Here is a 21,241-nt window from a genome sequence, read left to right on the forward strand (position 1 = left end):
CGTCCTGGCAAAAATCCAAAAGTTTAGTAATACATGCTGCTGACAAGATGGTTGGGGAAACAGGTAGTCTCATAGATTGTTCCTGGACGTGAAAGATGGTAAAATCCCCATGGAAAGAAATCTATCAACAACCATCAAAACTACAGATGCATCTGCACTTTAAACCAGTACCTCCTCTGGATCTCTATTCCATACACACATTTTCCCATGTCTAAAACACACATGTACACACACACACACACACCAATACAAGGTAGTTTGAGTGGCATTGTACTAGAGAAAAATTGAAGCAGAAATTCACACACATCTGTGAAGAGGCTGCTACTTAGATGAACTGAAATACATGTATACAAATGAATACAGTGCAGCTTTGCAAACATAGTAGGTATATTGTTATAAATATGGAGACAACAGTATATATACTCTGGTACTTTTTGTGTCAGAAAGGGTGATAATATAATTTTTCTTACTTGCTTGTTTTCTACAAGTAAACATCGGATGGATAAACAAAATACAAATAAGTTATAGGAGTCCATAGGATATTGGGGTACAGGGGGTAAAGGTGGGCATCAAAATTTTCATGTATACTTTTTAAAATAGGATGGTGTTTCAATCATGTAAATGTACTAACATTTCAAAAGATTACATTAAATAATTTGAAAATGGGATGCTGTATAGCTCATACAATCCTGAGGAGCTATCTAATTATAACATATCTCTTGTTTGCAAGGAAAGGAGAGAACATCTCTCTAAGCAAAAATAAATGTCCTCCATCAAGCCCCTCCCCATGTCACCCAGATCTTCTGACACCAGGCTATGGAAATGAGGCTCAGTTACTGCTTGTTCTTCTTCACAATAAATTAAACAGTGGGGAAGAAAAAGTATTTTTGTTTCCAAATCTCCCCACTTCACAGCTCTATAATCAAGTTCGAGTGTAGTGACATTACTTGATATGTCCTGGAGCAAGAGGACTTGTAAATATAATGTGTTATTAGGCTCCTGTGAAATTATAGAAGGTGATTGCTCCCTTCCCTCGACAATACATATGTGACCATTATCTGGGAAGTGAAGTGCATAAAAATAGACAATGTTAATAAAAGGATTGAAAATATTATTAGAAGGTGCATCAAATTAAGCTGATTTAAAGGCTGCAAGAGTCTAAAATTTATAGCAAGTGTGCCATGGGCTCATTGGGATTGTAATTTGGAGAATCCCTATAAAACCTGAACTGGAGCCAACCGTCTCTACTCAAGGCAATTTTTCCTATAGGCTCCCTGAGTGCAGTGAAAATGTCCACGCATGTGACTTTTTTCTCTCCTACCTGAGTGCTGGTGTGTTGGCTACAATGTAGAACATCCTGATTTATATGAGCAAAAAGTGAGGACCCAGATTTTCCTCCCTCACACAGCCCTGGAGGTTCAGGGAAAGACAGAAAAGAGGTTTTTCAGGCAAAGTGGCCTCCTTTTGAGGCTGAAAGTACTGAACTTGAAGGCACTATCATAAATATCAATGCCTTTTTACCTGGCATGCTGGTTGAACCTTACTAACCTGAAATATTTTCTGGGCTAGTGACACTGGAGCCTCGAATAACCTTTTAGTCAGCTGCCTCGATACTTAATGTGTTTTAAACCTTTTTGGCACAACTGCTTTCTGAAAAGATCTTGCACAATATATTCAGCCTCAGCTGTCTCTGATGTTATAGAACACTTGTTGCTGGGAATAATATTTTCCATGAAAAATACCTGCATCATTATGACATGTTAAACATTTAAAGATAGTTTCCAATGGGTTTTGTTTTTAAAGGGAAGAGGAATGTAAATTCCTGGTGGGTGAGTAGTGAGCGCGGGAGATCTGACCCCCTCAGTAAATGGTGTGAATTATTCCATTGGAAGCATCCAATGACACTGCAGTCTAGAGTACTGGAAAGCCACACTTTTTTTTTTTTTCTAACATGCTTTAATTGCTTTTTGCTGGGGCCAGGGATATTTATGGGTTAGGAGATTGCCAAGTTATTTATTAGATGGAGTATCTAGGGATAGACTAATATAAATCACTTAGGCTGGTATTGAATATACCAGACACTCAGTAATTTAAAAAGCTTTAATAAAAATGCTAAAATATGAGACTTGTCTTTGGCCGTAATGAGACTCAGTTATCATGTTTTTATCAGCGATATTCAGTCACGGACCCCCCCCCCTTTTCCTAGTGTAAGAAAATGTGGATGCAATCGTTATTTCCAGACTCTCCAGATTTGTTTGAAACTGAGAAAGGTTTTAAAATTTTGAAAAAAGACTTGGATGAGAATTACATTGAGGGCCTCATGGCTGATTTCCTCATATTAGGAAATCTAGCATGTTCTTTTATATTAGAAATCTTGTCTTTTGTGGATCTAGCATGTTGGAGGATAAGAAAAAGGGGGCATATGCTGTTCACATGGCCCATAGAAACCTTCCATGGTGTATCTTCTATGTATGCAGATCACATTACTGTGAAGGCTGTAGCCAATCCCTGTTTTGCAAAGCACAGAGTCAAAACTCCTCAAGTTTAGAACCAGTGGAATCCCTAAGAACCAAGACTATAGCTTTTATTTTCTTTAGTGGGAAGACTGAATTATAGGTATATGTCATTCTATGATTTTTAAAGTGTACTTTCTTCCATATTCTTCTTTTTTTTTAAGTTTTTAAGTCCAGTTATCATACAGTGCTATATTAGTTTTAGGTGTATGTTATAGTGACTCAGCACTTCCATAAGTCACTAGGTGCTCATTACGCCAAGTGCCCTCCTTCATCCCCATCACCTATTTCCCCCATCCCCCCACCCCTCTCGCCTCTAGTAACCATCAGTTTGTTCTCTATAGTTAAGAGTCTGTTTCTTGATTTCTCTCTCTCTCTCCCTCCCTCCCTCCCTCTTCTCTCTTTTTTCCTTTGCTCATTTGTTTTGTTTCTTCAATTCACGATGCATGAAATCATATGGTGCTTGTCTTAAAGTGTACTTATCTTTATGATCTCATTTATTCATAACTAGAAACTTTTTAGGAAACTTTTATCATCCTCATGTGATGAATGACTGAAATGGTAGGTCATGGAGAGTGAGGGAATTGCCATTTTCATAAAACTATGGGATGGAAGAGAGAGACCTGAATTCTCTCTGCCCTCTTCCTTCCAAAGCTCATCCAGCTCTGGACGAGATTATGGGCAAGTGCTCATTTCTTCATGATTTCCCAAGTGCCATCCTTCTTCCATGATGAAGAGTTTCTGTGTCTAATTCCAGGGAATTCCTTTCTTCAATTCTATCTCACACCTGCTAGTGCACGATGACTGCGTCTTGAGTGTAAGAGTGAGGTGCAGTGACCTAGCTTTGCAGCACAGAGCAGGGGGAGGAGAGAAGAGAAGAAGGAACATCCAGTTGGCAGGTGGGGCAATTACTGGGGAAAATGTGAGACTGATTCCTGATGGACTACCCAAGAGTGATACCGTGTCTGAAGGGGCAGCCAGCTCAGTTGAGATGCCACCCATGCTCTGAGGTTGCTATTTGGTTGAACACAGCACAGCAGAATCACACAGCCAGCCTTGTCATCAGAAAGCTCTGTGGTGGGGTACAGAGCAGGATAGGAGCCAGCTGGTGTCAGTCTTTAATATGGAGCAAGTCAGGAAGGTTTGGAGATGGGGGGTGAACATGCCCCAAGGCAGATATGGCCTTCCCAAGTGGTGTTCCAGATCTGGAGGGAGCCTGGGTATTAGGTAGGGTTACGGGACACACTCTGAAGAAGGGCATGGAGGAAGCCCATTTTCTCTCACCCCTCCCTGCTCAAAATAAGACATTTCAGATTTGGGACAGGGAAAAAGTTGGACATACAAAGGTAATATCAGAGAGTACCTGCTGACAGAAGAAATCAGGAGGGACAGGGGTTGATCGCAGGGTTGGGGGTGGGGTCATGAAATTCTGAGTGTGGACACATTTGGCCTAATTCTCAGCCCAGCCATCCCCCTAGCCCCACCTGCCCCATCCAAGAAGCAAGCACTTAAATACAGCAGGACTGAGGCTGTAGACTAGGGGCCTCCAGGACTCTGTGCTGAAACCCTGGGGCAAATCCCAGGTGATCTTGTCCCCTTTCAAACTTCTTTCTGTGGCCATATTCTGTGATGCAGGAGAAATAAATAAGGGGTCCAGGAACTTGAGGCAGGAAATGAGAAGAGGCTGTGGTCAAGAAGATGCTGGAACATTACCTGCATTACCTCATTTGGTTTTACCACCTACTCAGTGAGGCAAGGGTTGTTGGTAAAATCTTTCAGATAATCCAAGTGAGGACCACTTCTCCAAACCCTACAAGAACTCTCCAGGGGTGCTTGGGTGGCTCAGTTAGCTAAGCATCTGTCTTCAGCTCAGGTCATGATCTCAGGGTCCTGGGATCGAACCCCATGTCAGGCTCTCTGCTCAATAGGGAGTCTGCTCCTCCCTCTCCCTCTACCTCTGTGCTCTCCCCCCCATCTCAAATAAATAAAAAAATCTTAAAAAAAAAAAAAAGAGTTCTCCATTACCTGCCATACTGTTTCCACCCCTAAAAAAGTCCCAGGCACTAGGGTGTACAGATCAAGGCTCTTGGAGTCAGGCATACTTGGGTGACATCCTGTGTGCTTTTGCACGTGGGCTGAGACCTTGCATTCTAGAGTCATTCAGAACAGGACATCTCAGCTTTTCCTTTTTCTGGCTGTGTGACATTAAGTAACTTATTTATCTCTCATTCTGCCTCTGTTTCCTTGTCCTTAAAATGTGAAATAGTAATCCGGCCTCATAGGGTTTTCACAAGGATAAAATAAGTGGTGTGCAACAAATTCTTTGTATAGTACCTCTGGACACTTAGAAGTTCTCAAAAAATGAGAGTTGCTGATAAAAAAAATAATAATTCTAGAAGTAGAATTAAAGAGCCCATGATATTGACATTTACCCTGTGCCAGGCACTGTGAGAAAATCCTTTTCTACTCATTTGCCCTTTATTCCTCACTGGGACCCGTGAGTTACCTATGATCATTACCCTGCTTTGCCGTTTGGAAATTGGAGGTTAGGAATATTTAGACATTTGTTCAAGGTCAGCTATGAATGAAAAAGACGGGGAGCCAAGGTTGCATTAATAAAAGAAATTATGACAAAGTTAAAGAGGGAGAGTAGAGAAGGGGAGAGGTCTGAAACCAGTGCTTACGGGTCCCCAATTCCAAGGGGTCCTGGTATGAGAGACACCTGGGTTAAAAGAGGTTATGGGACTTCTCTCCACCTCCCAACAAATACTTGACAGAATTGGGGCTAGACCCAAAGGGTTTCGTTAGCTGCAAAATGAGGAGGTTGTGCTAGATGATCCCTAAGGTCTCTTTTTGACTTGAAAATTGTATGATGTAAATTAAACCCTATGATTCTAAGGGTCTGTGTGTTTGGCGAGAAATCTCAGGGAGAGGGAGCAAGTCAGGAGAGCAAGGAACAAAAGGAGGCTCCCAGAGGGAGGGCATCTCCATGCCCTAGAAAGAACAGGACCAGATGAGAAAGACTCTTTGACTGCATGTAATTTCTCTGATCATGGTCAGTTGCTTGAATTGTGCAAATTAAAAATAGGAGCCGTGTGCCTAAGTCTATAAATAATTTCCGTAAGCGACACTGTGGAGACAATCCTTACAAACGAGCTCAGTGAAGCTTGTGTGGTTTGTGATGCCGCCGGGTCCCTGGTGTGTGTTTATGTTTCTGTAATTCATAATCATTTCTTCTCATTCCCCACCATTCCTCTCATCACAATAGAACGAAGAAGAGAAAAGCAATCAGAGTACAGCGGGTCTAATCTTATCCAGCATAATATAAAACTGTATCACACCAGGACATGTGGGGAGGCCAAGTTCACACTCAGAGTCTATAAAACCGAACAACATGGATCTGGCCGTGCCTCCCAAAGCATGTGACCTCATGCAAGTAGGACTCTCTGGCTGCCCGCACTGGATCCCGAGAGGTTGTGTTATCTGGAAAATCTCTTGCACTCCCAGTTAAATTCAGCACACATTGATTGAGCACCTATTAGATACCAGGCACCGAGCAGCCCTAGGGAGACTGAGATGAACAAATAGCAGTCCTGGATCACACAGATCCCCCAGCCCACTGAGCAAGAAAGACATAGCAAACAATAGGACACTATGAGAAGTGCTTTGAACTGAACATGTAGGTTGTCAACCCTGAGCTTTGTTCATCTTACCTCTTAAGGGGCTCTCCCATTTGTCCATCTCTGCCCCTCCCTCCTGCTGGCACACTTGTCCAAGCTGCCACCACCTCACTACTGAACAACATTCTAGCTAGTTCTCTTGTCCCTGCTTTGCTTTGCTCCTTCCATTCTACACACTGCAGCCAGGAGCAACTTATTTGCAATGCAGATCTGTCCAGCCTCCAACACTCATCATCATCATCATCATCATCAACATCTCTAGACATTTTAATGCCCTTTGCCATTTCTCTTATAAAAAAGGCCCAAACCTTAGTGTTTCATCCAGTAGGCTATAGGGTCTGACCTTACCTGTCCACTCTCTATTTGTGTGATTTTACTCTTTTGACTTCAGCCACAGGTACCCAAGTGAACCATACTCTGTGTCTCTGCAAAGCCTGTAAATATGTTGGCCCCTCTGCCCAGCTCTGCCCAGAACAAACACTTCACACAAACTCCTTGACCAGGACAGACCCCCTATTATGGGCTGTCATAGCGCCTCGTACCACCATGTCATACATAGCACACCCACACATTGATCCCTGTGATTATTTATCAGTGTCAGTGTTCTCCTCTAAACACTACTCTTCATAATTCACATGAGAGAAAGACCTTTCTGTCTGCTCTTCTCCCCGAAGATAATGCCCAGGATACAGTAGGCACTAAATAAATGCTTTAGAATGAATGTATTACATTATTATGCACAGGTAGCCCCGGAGGGCATGGCCTTATATCTGTCTCTGGAATGGGGAGACCTAATGGAGAGGGGATTGTATCTCAGTATCAGTTTTCAAGTATGAGTAGGGCTTGTGCAGGCAGATGAGTGGGGAGAGGCACAGGGGCAGAAGGTAGACCATATGCACAAACGTGGAACTATGCATGAACAGAGGTGTTTCGAACATTGCCAAACAGGCTGACGTGGGTAAGGTAGCATTCTTGTTTTGAAAAGAAAGGAAAGGGGAAACAGTGGGCAGGTAATGAGAGACAGAGAGATTAGTGGATGCAGGTTGAGCATCACGCAATGAAATAGCAATACATGAAAAAGATATTTTCTGAGAACCTACACGTAGGGGGTTGGCTTCTCTCCTCATAGCACAGCTCTGGTTCTCCTTCTTCAAAGCTGATAGGCTGTGCTTTGTTTTTAATAACATCTATATGGAGTTATAATTCCTTTATCAGGATGATCTTCGGTAAATGCACAAGGTTGTGCAACGATCACCACTCTCCAATTCTAGAACATCTTCATCACTCCAAAAAGAAACCCTGTGCCCATTAGCAGTCACTCCCTATCTGCCCCTCTCCCCAGCCCCTGGCAACTTTCACATGTACTTTCTCTGTCTCGATGGATTTGCCTATTCTGGACATTTCATGTAGATGGAAATCATACAATATGTGACCTTTTGTGTCTGACTTCTTCCACTTAGCATGTTTTCAATGTTCACCCATGTTGTAGCATGCATCAGTACTTCATTCCTTTTAATGGATGAATACTGTTCCATTGTGTGGATATACTACATTTTCAGTTATTGATGAACATTTGCATTTTTCCCATTTTTTTGTCTATTATGAATAATGCTGTTATGTATTTTGTGCCCAAGTTGTTGTGTGGGCATTTATTTTCATTCCTCTTGGGTACATACCTAGGAGTGGAGTACATGGTAACACTATCCTTAACCCACTGAGGAACTGCCTGACTGTTTTGAAGACAACTGCACTGCTTTACAATTCCACCAGCCGTGTATGAGGGTCCCAATTTCTCCATGTCCTCACCAACTTTCATTAGTATCTGTCTTTTTTTTTTTGTCCTAGTGGAAGCGAAGTAGGATCTCATTGGGGTTTTGATTTACATTTCCGTAATGAGCTATGATACTAAACACCTTTTCATGAACATACTGGCCATTTGTATATCTTCTTTGGAGAAACGTCTATTCAAATCTTTTGTCTATTTTTAAATTAGGTTATATCTTTTTATTGTCAAGTTGTAAAAGTTTTTATATAGTTTGGATACTACTCCTTTATCAGCTATATCATTTGCAAAAATGTTAGCTCCTTCTGTGAGTTTTCTTTTTCACTTTTTCTATAGCACTCTTTGAAGCACAAAATTAAAAAGAGTTTTTTCTATTTTGATGATGTCCAATTTATCTATTTTTTTCTTTTGTTGCTTGCGCTTTTGCTGTCATATCTAAGAAACCATTGTCTGATCCAAGGTAACAAAGATTCACACCTGTGTTTTCTTCTTTTAGCTCTGACTTTGAGGTATTTGATCCATTTTGAGTTAATTTTTTGTGTGTAATGTGAAGTAGGAGTCCAACTTCATTTTTTGCCTGTGGATATCCAGTTGTCCTAGCACCATTTGTTGAAAAGACTATTCTTTCCCCATTGAATTATCTTGGCACCTTGTTGAAAAATCAATTGACCATAAAGATATGGATATATCTCTGGACTCTCAATTCTATTCCATTGATGTATATGTCTACCTTTAATGCTGATTTTTAATAGAGAGTGCTTCCTAGGAATATGTTCAGGATTAAAGGAAATAATGTATACAGAGCAATTAGTAGCAGGCTCAAAGAACTAAACACTAGTGATTTTGTTACTGCCGCTGGTGCTGGTACCACTTTGTTCCCAGTAGCAGTCTCCCTGGACTTGTAATGTTGCTAGAAGATCACCAATTCACAGAATTTTAAACCAGAAAAATCTGAGAACTCATTATCTAGTTTCTTCACTTAAAACCAACCAAAAGAAACAAATGAACACACACACACACACGCACACACACACCTAAACCAGAGGGGTTAAGTGATTTACAAAAGATTATACAGCTGTGGAAGAACCAAGATCAGAATCCACTTATCCCACACTTCATGTCTTGCTTTTGGCACCATGTCATACTATTTCCGTATACAGAATATGGCATGACCTAGCCTAGAATGCATGCTATAATTCCCAAATTAGTCTTAACTCTAGTTTATGAAATAAGCTCCCTTGTTAAAATGCAAAAAAAAAAAAAAATTAACCCTACAAGAATGAAATAACGTTTCTTTAAAAGTCTTTACTGTATTATTTTTATAAATTAGCTTTGAGTATAATGGAAATCATTTCACATTTATGTTAGCTTTCACATGGTCTCTTAATATTTTGTTATTCTCTGAGGATAACAAGGAGAGGAGAGGAGGAGGGCAGAGGAGAAAACAATAATAGCTACTTAAGTCTCTTTAAAACATTCTCTCTGGGACACCTGAGTGGCTCAGTTGGTTAAGCGTCTGCCTCTTGGTTTCGGCTCATGTCATGATCTCAGAGTCATGGAATTGAGCCCCACGTCAGGCTCTGCTGAATGTCAAATCTGCTTGAGATTCTCTCTCTCTCCCTCTGCTCCTCCTCCCTCTCTTCAAATAAACAGATAAATAAAATTTAAAAAAAATTCTCTCTAATCTAATCTAATCTAATCTCCACATTCTTGCCCATGTTATGGTAGGGGAAGCTGAAGCTTAATGGCCTTAAATATTTTTTTTTCAATCACACAGAAATTAGTTGGAAGAAAAATGGTATTCAAACTTCAGCCTTTATGATTACAAATTACAAGATTTTTTTTTTTAAACAGTGACATCCAGTCTTAAACAAAACACTTAAAACCTAATTAGCAAATACTGTGGCGGGACAGGGACAGGGTAGGTTTGAAATGGGTGAAATTAGTGCCCTTGAAATAATGGAGTATGGTGCTCAAGACTGTACCCTGTCCCTTCTACAGAAACAGACACTCCCTAAAAGAAAAGAGATAAGGAGGGGTCAGGCAATCTCTTTAAACAAACCTGTTGATTTGCCCCGTGCATTTGCTTAGGCTCAATTATTCAGCTAAAGAGGAAGAAGTTCAAATTTATTGAATATTTACTTTTTATCCTGGAAGCATATATAATGCAGGCTTCCCAGTTATCAAAGGAGAACATCGTCTGTATATAAGTCCAGACTTAACTTTGAAGGAACTGAGATTTAGAAAATGAGCAATTAGGAACAGACTAAGCTAAATAGCAAGATTCTAAATAGCATGAGTAATATCAAAAATGAATATATAAAAATGAATAATAGCAACTAACATTTATTAAGTATTCATTTCCAGGCACTGTGCTAGTATATTCTACACATTTCCACTTAATTCTAATAAGTAGCTAGAAAGAGAATTGTTCTCTTCATGTTACAGATGAAGAACTAGGGGCTCAGAGGAGTTAAGCCAAGATTGTCTAAGGTTACACAGGTATGTTGGACCCCAGAACCTAGGCTATGGTACATGGCCTTCTCATATGCTATTCCAACTATATCATATCGACTTTATGGAGGATGGTGTTAATATGTACAGAATCACACGTTTCAATCCCTAATTTACTCAGGTTTGTTTCCTCACAAATGCATAATAACATGTATAAGAAACTGTAATTGACCCTTGAACATGGGGGATAGGGGTTTCAACCCCCCATGCAGTTGAAAATCCACATATAACTTGCAACTCTCCAAAACCGTAACTACTAAGAGCCTACTGTTGATCAGAAATCTTGTTAATAACATAACAACTGGTAACACATATTTTATATGTTACATGTATTTTATACTGTATTGTTATAATAAATAAAGCTAGAGAAAAAAATGTTACTAAGAATCAAAAGGGAGAGAAAATACATGTATAGTACTGTACTGTAAAAAAATGCATATTAATGAACCCATTTAGTTCAAACCTGTGTTGTTCATGGCTCAACTGTATATATAGTAACCATTTATTTACTCCACAAAATTTTATTAAGCACCCATTATGTGCTAAGCATAGTTCTAAGTACTGGGGATATAGTGGTTTATAAAGCCTATAGTTTAGACTTTAAACAAATAATCATAGAAATGTATATAAAAACACAAAGCTATATAAGAATCATTAAGGAATATTTAAGGTTGAGAAGACATTGGAACAGAAGGACCTGAATTAGATGGGTTGGGGGCAGGATTAGGGTCCTAACAAAGATTTCTCTGAGGAGCTAACGTCAAAACTGAGCCCCGATGGGAAAAAAAAAATACATACTATGAAGGTGGGGGGTATTTCAGGGAGAGGAAAGGTTGAATGTCAGATCTCTAGGATAGAAAACACTTGACAGATTATAAGATACCCAATTTAAAAACCTATGCATTCATATATTACATTAAGTGGGGAAAAGGATGTTACTACATATCAGGTTTTGGTTTTATATAATAGGAATAGGAGGATAAATATAGCAGATCCCTTCCATGGAATAGCTTAGTTGCAAAGATAAATTGTATGATAAAGACATAAACAAGAATGCCTTGGGAACAGAAGAGAGAGCAACTAAGGCATCATAAAGGAGTTCCTGGTTGAGCTGAGTTGAGTTGAGTGAAGGATGAGGATTTCATGCGGCACAGAAGTGGGAAAGCACTTTCCCAGCAGAAGGAATAGTATGTGTAAAAGGCACAAAGATGAGAGAACGATGTAGCCTCAGAGAAGTGTGTGGGGGCCACCTGTTAGAGAAGGGGCTAGTAGTTAGGTTATGGCCAGTCTACAAATGGTTTTGTAAATCCTGCTGAGAAGTTTGGACTTTCCAGTCTTAGCCAGGGGCAGATATTGGGGGTGTTAGTCAGAAGAAAAATATTTAAGAGGTGATTGTGGTAGGTGTATAGGGTTTGGAATTATAAAATGGTGGCAGGTTGAGAAATGAAGAGACTTTTGTCATATTCCAAGCGAGAGACAATAAGCTTCTCAACTAACCCAATGGCAGTGTGATTGGAGAGGATGGGGCAGGTTCGAGAATATTTTGTGTTTAAGAGCTGCTGGCCATGCTAAGGGTAAAGAGAGAATGTATAAATGTAAATACCTCGTGGTAACCCAGAACTCTAAGATACTTCGGAAATCTGCCTCTTCCTCTGATTGCTATCTGATAAAATATTATCTCTCTCTTTATATATACATGTATGTCTATGTATATATGTCTCTGTGTGTGTATATATATATGCATATATATACATAGAGTGGCAGACAATATTTTATTTATGTCTATATATACATTTATATGTCTGTATCTATTGAACGATTTTTTAATCTATTTATCTTAAAGGACCACAATTTGAAGTGCTCGTAGTTGTGCACTGAACAATCTGCAGAACCATATGAAGGGTTGTATCCCACCACCATCAATGAAGAGAACCGATGCATGAATTATTGGCAGGGCTGGGGGCCCCTTGTGTCTGCAGATGTGACTAAAACACACTGTGCTATTTGTCATCTTTTAGACTTGTGTGAGTCCTATCATTTTCTGGCAGTAATTTTGATACTTTGGATAAGTATTTGGATTGTACATTTTTGTGTTTACCTATATAACCATATGGATAGAGAGATACATAGATACATAGATTGACACATAGATTCATAGATAATTAGATTCATTTGCCACAGATAAGTTATCTGCAGATGGAACCAAGGTCTCCTGTCAAAATATGTAGAAGCATTTATTTATTTTCAAGTGCTCCTTTCTTCAAAAAATTGTCATGCTAACAAAGGGAGGGCCATAAGAGTATTGCCAAATTCAATTCAGATTTAAAATTAAATTAGAAGCCTTGAGAGCCGCCTTTGGTGAGTAGCATGCCCTGGAGAAACAAAGACTACGAAGATGGGCTCCTCCCTCAGTGGTGTGCATTGTGCTGGGGAAGCAACTGGAATGAGGTGGTTTCCTTCATTGTGGTTAAGTGCTGTGAGCGAAGAAACACTGGGAAATCATTCAAAGCAGAGGAAACAGAATATGCAAACATAAATACTGTGTTCCGGGCCTTGATAAGATGTTAAAACAAAGAAGCAGCTTAACCTGATGGAAAGAATTCTGCCATTTACTGGCCATGTTCTTTTGGGGAATTTACTTAACCCTCCCCTTGCCTCAAATTTTTTTTTTCATTTTTCATAGTGAGAATATTTGTTTTATTTATTTCATAATTTGTGAAGAAACCATAAGATAATATATGTGCAAGCAATTTGAAAACAAGCATTATGTATTAATATACATTAGTGCATCGTACATATTAATAATAAGGATATCATAATTGAGAAAAGAAAGAACTTTTGTTTCTCTCAGTTCACTCGCTGTGCTTCCTTTCTTCCTGGTATCCACACCCTTGATGCTATACTTATCTTTCCTCCTTTGAGAAAGTAGCAGGGTCCTTCTGGAAGAGCCAGGGGGGCAGTCAGCACCGCATGGGGCTTGGTGGGAATGTGTGGAGTAACTCTGCAATTCCACTCCAGGAACCTGCCCCCTAATGGGTGACATTGACTGAGCACCTGGAGAATGAAGAGGTCATGCTAAATATCCACGGAATTTTACAAATATATACTAAGCCAGGACCCCTTGAACTATCAGATGCGACACAGCATGTACAGAACTGATGATTCTGAACTGGGGGTTGTGTTGGGAGATCTGTCCCTGGGCATCATATGTACTAAATTATCCTCTACTAACCTGACTGTACAACCCCCTCACCCGAGCTGTGTCTACCCTAACACCAGCACCAGGGAGACTCCTGGGTCTAGAGAAAGAACTTCAGAGGGCCAACATATCCAGCTAAAGCAGACATTATTCTGAGAATATTGTGGAAGATGCACTGAAGTTGTTGCTTTATAAAAGTGAAAAAAGTATCAACATTTCTAAGCCCAGAACTATTTTTTAACAAGCTAGAAAATACTGAAAAACAAGTAGTACAGTTTTCTCATGAGAATGCAGTGTAGTTAGAATGCACACTATTTTTTCCCAGTGTGTATTTGGGTAAAATATGTGCAATGAAATTTCAGGCCAAATCCTAATGCAGAAATAATCCAAAATATGGCAGATTTATAAGCTAGGCAATTTTTATTTATTTGCTAATATGGATTCCCTTAAGAAGTCAAATGTTCTACACGTTACTTATGGCTTCTTCTTGAAAAGACTTACCTCTAAGGTCTCAGCAGCATAAAACTCCCGGCTGCAGAGTTGTCTGAATCAAGCATCAGCCATAATTCTCCTTTGCCACTGACTCTGGGTGGTTCGGAGCCTACCAGTACTCTACCTGTTTGGTAATTAATAATTCATAATTAAACTGGCAGTTTGAATAAATCAGCATAGCCGTAGGCTTGGAGTCTCCTCTCTTGCCATCCTTCAGAGAATCTGAAACATAACAGAGAAGAAAGGTTTAGGTATCTGAAATCCTCCGTTAAAAGCTTTGACCTCCTGCCCCCAATCCCACCCCGTAGTTTTTTGGGTCTGTTCCATCCGTTCTTTGGATCTTTCTTTCAAAGAGGAATTAAGCAGGACCCTTGTCAGCCTTGTGCTAGACACTGAGGAAATAGAGATGCATGTGACTCCACCCTTATCCTCGAGCAACTAACTCTAGGTAAAAAGACAGGCATGAAAAAATCCGCCGTGATACCTCATGCTCAGTGGTATCTGCGTGGAAAGTTCGGACAAATAGAGTAGGAGAGAGAGGTGATTCTCTTCTCAGGATCTGGGGAGAAGTGAGGGAAAACTGCAGAGGGGAGGTGATCTTTGAGGTCCCTTGAGTGATGAGTCATATCTTTTCAGGTAGGAAATGAAGAAAAGAAGAGGAAAACAAAGCAATGGAAGTGCTTCTGCTTTTGCCATGTTCCACGGAGAGCCGGGGTTGAGCCCTAGCAGTGCACAGGGTTAATGGCCACCTTGTTGTCAAATCAAGCAATCTGAACATTATTATTGAGAATAATACTTATCATAAAAGCATGCTATGCAAATATTTATAGACTAATACCTCCGTTTGAGTGCAAAGAATCATTCTCATGTATTTCTTTTCTCCTTTGTTTCTTTACAGTTCCTCCCCAGATCATGAATATCTCCTCAGACATCACTGTGAATGAGGGAAGCAGTGTGACCCTGCTGTGTCTTGCTATTGGCAGACCAGAGCCAACTGTGACATGGAGACACCTGTCAGTCAAGGGTAAGGCCTTTACCTTTGGGAATTTTTCAGAGTTATTCTATTATTCTATTGAAGAATTTGTTCTAAAGCACAACAAAACTTTGGGAATCAGAAAGCAATGCTGTATTTGTAACATAGTAATGTAAAAGCAAATAGCCCACATGCATCAGTCACTGAGCATTCCATTCCAAAAAAAAAGAAAAAAGGATTTATAAAGAGAAAATGTACTGAATTATTTTCTCAGTCCTTTTTATGACCATAGAAAACTTCTGTTTTCCCAACCAGGAAGAACAGAGGTGCCATTACTTCAAAGATACTAATTTCTCAAGGTGGAGATGCATGGGTCAGTTGGTCATTTGCCCTTTCTTTAAGAAGAATGCTAGAAGGCTAGAATGCCCATTGTAAATGTTGGTGTTACTGTGCATCCTTGAGAAAAAAGATCTCCTCACTCAGTACTTTCAGACCATTTCCCCAGAGCCACACCTATTTGACCTATACATCAATAGTCCACCTGAGTGGAAGAAAGATGATGGAAAAGGTGAAGTACACCTAGCATGCATGTACTGGGCACTCAGTGGTTGGCATTAAACGTCAGTGATAATCGTCTCCACCTTTGTAGGAAGGGAACCAAAAGAACAGTGGGCCCTAACCCTTTGGAACTAAAACTTACTCCAAGTTGAACTTGAAGAGATGGGCACAGAGTCACTTGGTATATTTATACATTCCTAGAAACTATGATTAATTCTGGAAATTATACAAGAAACAAATGCTCCCTCAAGCATCAGAAAATACACACATGAATTTCAGTGAAATAGGAGAATGTGTGGAGTATGCCTGTGCGTGATGTAAAAATAACCTAGATCTAGAGGAAAACATAGGAACACATCTTGGTAACCTTGAGATAGAGAAAGTTTTGCTAGGACATCAAAGGCCCTTACCATAAAAGAAGAAAACATGAATACGTTTGGCTTTGTATTATTTTCTCACAGATGCTGTAACAAAGTACTACAAATGGCATGGCTTAAACAACAGAAATGTATTTTCTTGTAGTTCTGGAGGCTAGATGTCCATGATCGAGGGAAGGTAGGGTTGGTTCCTTTCGAGGGCTGTGAGGGAGAACCTGCCCGATGCAAATCCATTAGCTTCTCGTGGTTGGCTGGCGGGCTTTAGTGTTTCTTGGCTTGCAGATGTTATCACCCTGATTCCTGCCTTCATTATCACATGGACTTTTCCATGTGTGCTGTCTTTGTGTCAAATTTTCCCTTTTTATAGGGACACCAACATATCGGATTAGGGCCCGCCTTAATGACCTCATCCGATCTTGGTAAACTTGTAAAGACCCTATTTCCAAATAGGGTCACATTCTGAGGCACTAGGGTTAGAACTTCAGGGTATCTCTTTTGGGGGGAGGTGGGGGAATGCAATTCAATTCATAATGGCTTCATCAAATTTAAAGACACCATTAAGTGTAAATGAAAAGACAAGCCATAGACTGGGAGAAACATTTGCCATTCATAAATCTGACAAAGAATTTGGGGTTTTGTCTGGGTTATGTTTGGGCTTCATTTGGGTTATATGAAGAATTCTTACAACATAATTCTAACAACCCATCTTGAAATGAACAAAGCATTTGAACAGACAATTCACATAAGAAGATATATGAATAAAAAATAAGCACATGAAAATATGCGCAATATATTTACCATAGAAAGGAAAACTCAGTCATAATGAAACACCACTACACAATTGCCAACTGTCAAACTTAAAAACAACAAGAACAACAACAACAAACCCTGACAATATCAAGTGTTGCCAAGTGTGTGGAGCAACTGAAACTCTTACACATTAGCTCTGGGCCTATAAAATGCTATAAGCACTATGGAAAACAGTTTGGCACTTTGTTATAGAGTTAAATATACACTTAACATATGACCCAGAAATTCTGCTCCTGAGTGTTCACCAAAGATAAATGAAAATGTCTGTCTACAAATATACATTGTACATAAATGTTCATAGCAGCTTCACTTGTAATCGCCTCAAACTAGAAATAACCTCAAACCTTCAACAATTAAATAGATAAATTGTGTATTTATCTATTTTTAAACATTTAAAAATGACTTCTCAACAAGTAAAAGGAACAAATCATTGCTGCATGTAACAAAATGGACAATTCCCGAAAACAGGCTGAGCAAAAGAAGCAAGACACAAAAATACCTACTGCATGATTTGATAGGCAAAACTAATTCATTGTGACTGAAATCAAGTCAGTGGTTACCTGGAGTAAGGATTTGGGGAGATGTGACTAAAGGGGCACATGGGAATTTTTTCAGGTGATGGAAATGTTTTAGATCTTGAATGTGGTGCTGGTTATGTTGCCGCTTACGTAAGTCAAAATGGTAAACTATACAGTAAAAATGGGAACATTTTATTGTATGTAAATTAAAATCTCAATGAAATTTTAAAAATATACACATAGAGATATGGGATATACTGACCTGAAGATTTGCCCCTAATCTGTAACATAATTTATGTAAGCAGTACTTCCTAGATGAGAGATTGGACTTGTTACTAGGAGCACCATTTAAGGGAAAACTTAAATGGTCTCATGTCCTCCATGTAAACAGAGATGCATATGGCAACCCCAGCCTTGTTGCAGGAAAAGATAATGCTAATAAATCCTCTGAACATTCTTTGTATATAGATCTCAGATATTGAAACACAAAATGTCTATATTATAAAATAATGTTAACAAGAAGGGACATCACAAAGCCCAACTTTAATGGAAATGGGCAGTAGCTTATGTTCCCAAAGACATAAGGCCCATGGGAATTTTGCTTGAAGTGAGGGATAATTTTGGATTTATATTACATACAAAACTATGTCTAAACATCAGACCAATTTCTATGTATTTGGTAAATTCAGAGGTTTTTATAAATGCTTGAAATCACAAATTGCATTTATTTGATCCTGAATGCATAGTTCTCTGAGCCTAGAAATCTTTTTTTTTTTTTAATTAGGTTAAGCACCATACATTACATCATTAGTTTGTGATGTAGTGATCCATGATTCATTGTTTGCATATAACACCCAATGCTCCATTCAGAACGTGCCCTCTTTAATACCCATCACCAGGCTAACCCATCCTCCCACCCCATTCCCCTATAAAACCCTCAGTTTGTTTCTTGGAGTCCATAGTCTCTCATGGTTTGTCTCCCCCTCCGACTGAAAGGCATTTCGACTTAGTGTAAGTGTTTTGAAACAATACCTTCTAATGGTACACTGGTAAGTTTTCCCTCTTAAAATAAGGGAAATTCATCCATATTCTCAATCTTTTATACAACTTAATAGTTACAATTCAGCCTCAAAAAAGCTCAGAAAACCCTACATTTAAATGATTCCTCTGCTCTTCAAATCTCCCAGGCTATGATCTACTTTCAGTTGCCTTTTGCCTTTTTCATAGCTTTGGCCTTCACTTTGCTGTCTTTCCTTCCCCCCATTGTCTTTCTCCTCCTCTTTCAAAGACATTTAAATATTTTAAACTCAAAGCATTGTTTTCCAAATTTGAAAAACTTTGGAACCTGGAGAGTTGGCAAGTTTAAAATGTGCATCTGCAGAGTGACTACCATTATTTATTTTTAGAAGGCTATTTCTTCTCACTTAGAGTTGAGGAGGCTCTGGGAAGTTGTTTTAAAGGTTTAGAAGAGCAGCCAATAAAACTTGAACATCAAAAAGCATTTTTAGAACAATTTGCTGGTTAATTCAGCATGCAAGAACAGGAAATAAAAGTTGCAATGACATTTCCATTGAAATTTCAATAGGATTACATTGGAGAATTTAGCTCACTGGACAGCCTTGTTCCCAAAATGCTAATAACATAAGATTTGAAATCTCTTGGTTAAATTTAGGGATCTGTATAACAAAGTGAATAAACAAACTTTCATTTAGAAATAGAATATTTTAATAAGCAGATTATTAAAGATTAAGAATAGTGGTAATGCTTATAGTTTAAAAAGACAGACGAATGCTTATAGTTTAAAAAGACAGACCAAGGGGCGCCTGGGTGGCTCAGTCGTTAGGCATCTGCCTTCGGCTCAGGTCATGATCCCAGGGTCCTGGGATCAAGCCCCGCATTGGGCTCCCTGCTCGGCGGGAAGCCTGCTTCTCCCTCTCCGGCTCCCCCTGTTTGTGTTCCCTCTCTCGCTGTCTCTCTCTCTGTCAAAAAATAAATAAAAATCTTTAAATAAAAAAAATAAATTAAAATAAAATAGACAGACTAAACACATGCCGCCAATCCCTAGAAATTATAGGAAAAAGGTAAAAGCTAATGATCCAATAAATCCATTATCACACTAGAGAAAAATAATGGTAAGCCTGCATGGATCAGAAACAATATGGAATCTCTGAAATATAAAAAGTAAATAGATGTAATGAAGAGAAAAAAAAGAAAAAAACAGCTCCATATGATCTATACCTAAAAAGATATATAGTTGAAAAAGGAAGGATTTTAGATCTTGGTATACTGGTAAATGTTTAAAATTGATTGGGACCAAGACTGGGAAGGCAGAAGAGCCCTGGTAGCAATTGCCAATTTCCATGGTGCAAATATTCCCATCTTTGCCACTTTCTTGGGAACCCCTTTGAAATAACTATGTATTTTCGACCCATTTTCACTTGAAAATAAACAAACAAACCCAAAACCAGTCCTTCCTATGAAAGTAAGGTGGAATTTTTGAAACAAATAATCCAGATCCCACATGTGGATCCAAAGTCTCCCCAGCATTTTGGTTCTCCAGACTAGGATATCTAACTGGAGATCTCTTGACTCCCAGTTTCCTTTGCAATGTTGACAGGTATGAAGATTCCCAGAAACTAGGTTTGCCAGGAGGACATCTGCCTCACCTCCAAGGAAAACTCAAGATTGTTACAGGATCATGATTATTAAGCATTGTGAGCATCTCAAAGAAAAGTGCTGTGTAAACATACATTCGGGGGTTTTGCAATTGACATGCAAACCACTGAGCATTTGACCATGTATTTATTTAGCTTCAGATATAAAAAGTTATATTTAATTTGTTTTCAGGAGCAGATAATGGGTTTTTTAAAAAACATATTTATGTGGATTTGCTAGAGAATACAGCACTTGTTTAATAGCCTTCACGCACATAGAAATCTGTTCCGAGTGACCTACAGCTTAGGAGTTAAAATAATGATGGAATCACAGGCTGCAGCCTCAAAGAATTTTCCCTCCAAAAGAGTGGGCAGGTCCCAAAACAGCCAGACGAAGTGGATTGGCAAGTGGCCAGTGTGTTTGGAATACACTGCGAAACAGGTGGGTTCCAAGGATGATTTTCTTTTCCCCTCCTGAAGGACAAGAGAAGGGGCACTGGGCCAGCAATCATTGGAAGGCTCATGAATGTAAAACCATGAATAATGCGGAAACTAAGCTGCACTTGAATAATGTGAAACCAAAGTTTCTTCGTTTCTTAAACCGAAGTTGCACAGATGGGTGTGACAGAGGACACAGCACAGGCTGTTGTGTTCTAAGGAGTGTTGTCGTTCCCTCTTACAATGCCTTTGGAATCCACTAGAATGTGTTACACACCTGGCCCCATTTCCAATGACATATTTGGAAAGGCCAGATGTTCTGGGAAAATAATAAAGTCTTCTTTTCTGTTTCCTCTCCATGGAGATTTTAAGATGACAGCTATTCACCTGTGAGTGAGTTGCTCCTACAATCTACTCATACACAGTAATACCTCAGGGAGCAAGCGAATGAGTTATTTCACAGAAGTGAATTTTCCAGGTAACCGAAGCTGACTCCTTTATCATTGACTTGAGTCATTTTTAATGGAAACATTTTAAAAATGTATTATGTTCTCCTCTGTTTCCTTGAGTACAGTGAGTGCTATTTGGCCTCATCTTTACAATGTAACATCAGCATCATGCAAATCAATTGTATCTTAGCATTTAGAGACTGGGATAACCAGGAATAGGGCCCTAAAATATTGTTTAAATTCTTGTGTATAGTTCCGGTATTTTTCCTTCCTTCTCTCTAAA

General features: G+C 39.3%; 1 protein-coding gene across 2 annotated transcripts in view; it reads left to right on the forward strand.

Moving 5' to 3' along the window:
• OPCML (opioid binding protein/cell adhesion molecule like) overlaps positions 1 to 21,241 on the forward strand; it is a 1,015,190-nt gene that overhangs the window by 883,506 nt on the left and 110,443 nt on the right. For both annotated transcript variants that reach the window (XM_081799083.1, XM_081799082.1), the window contains exon 4: positions 15,080 to 15,205. In XM_081799083.1, coding sequence (XP_081655209.1) covers positions 15,080 to 15,205 — 126 coding nt within the window. The remainder of the gene's footprint in view (positions 1 to 15,079; positions 15,206 to 21,241) is intronic.

The sequence above is a fragment of the Leptonychotes weddellii genome, chromosome 11, assembly GCF_054177405.1.
Source record: "Leptonychotes weddellii isolate Sample4059 chromosome 11, ASM5417740v2, whole genome shotgun sequence".
NCBI classification, from domain to species: Eukaryota; Metazoa; Chordata; class Mammalia; order Carnivora; family Phocidae; genus Leptonychotes; species Leptonychotes weddellii.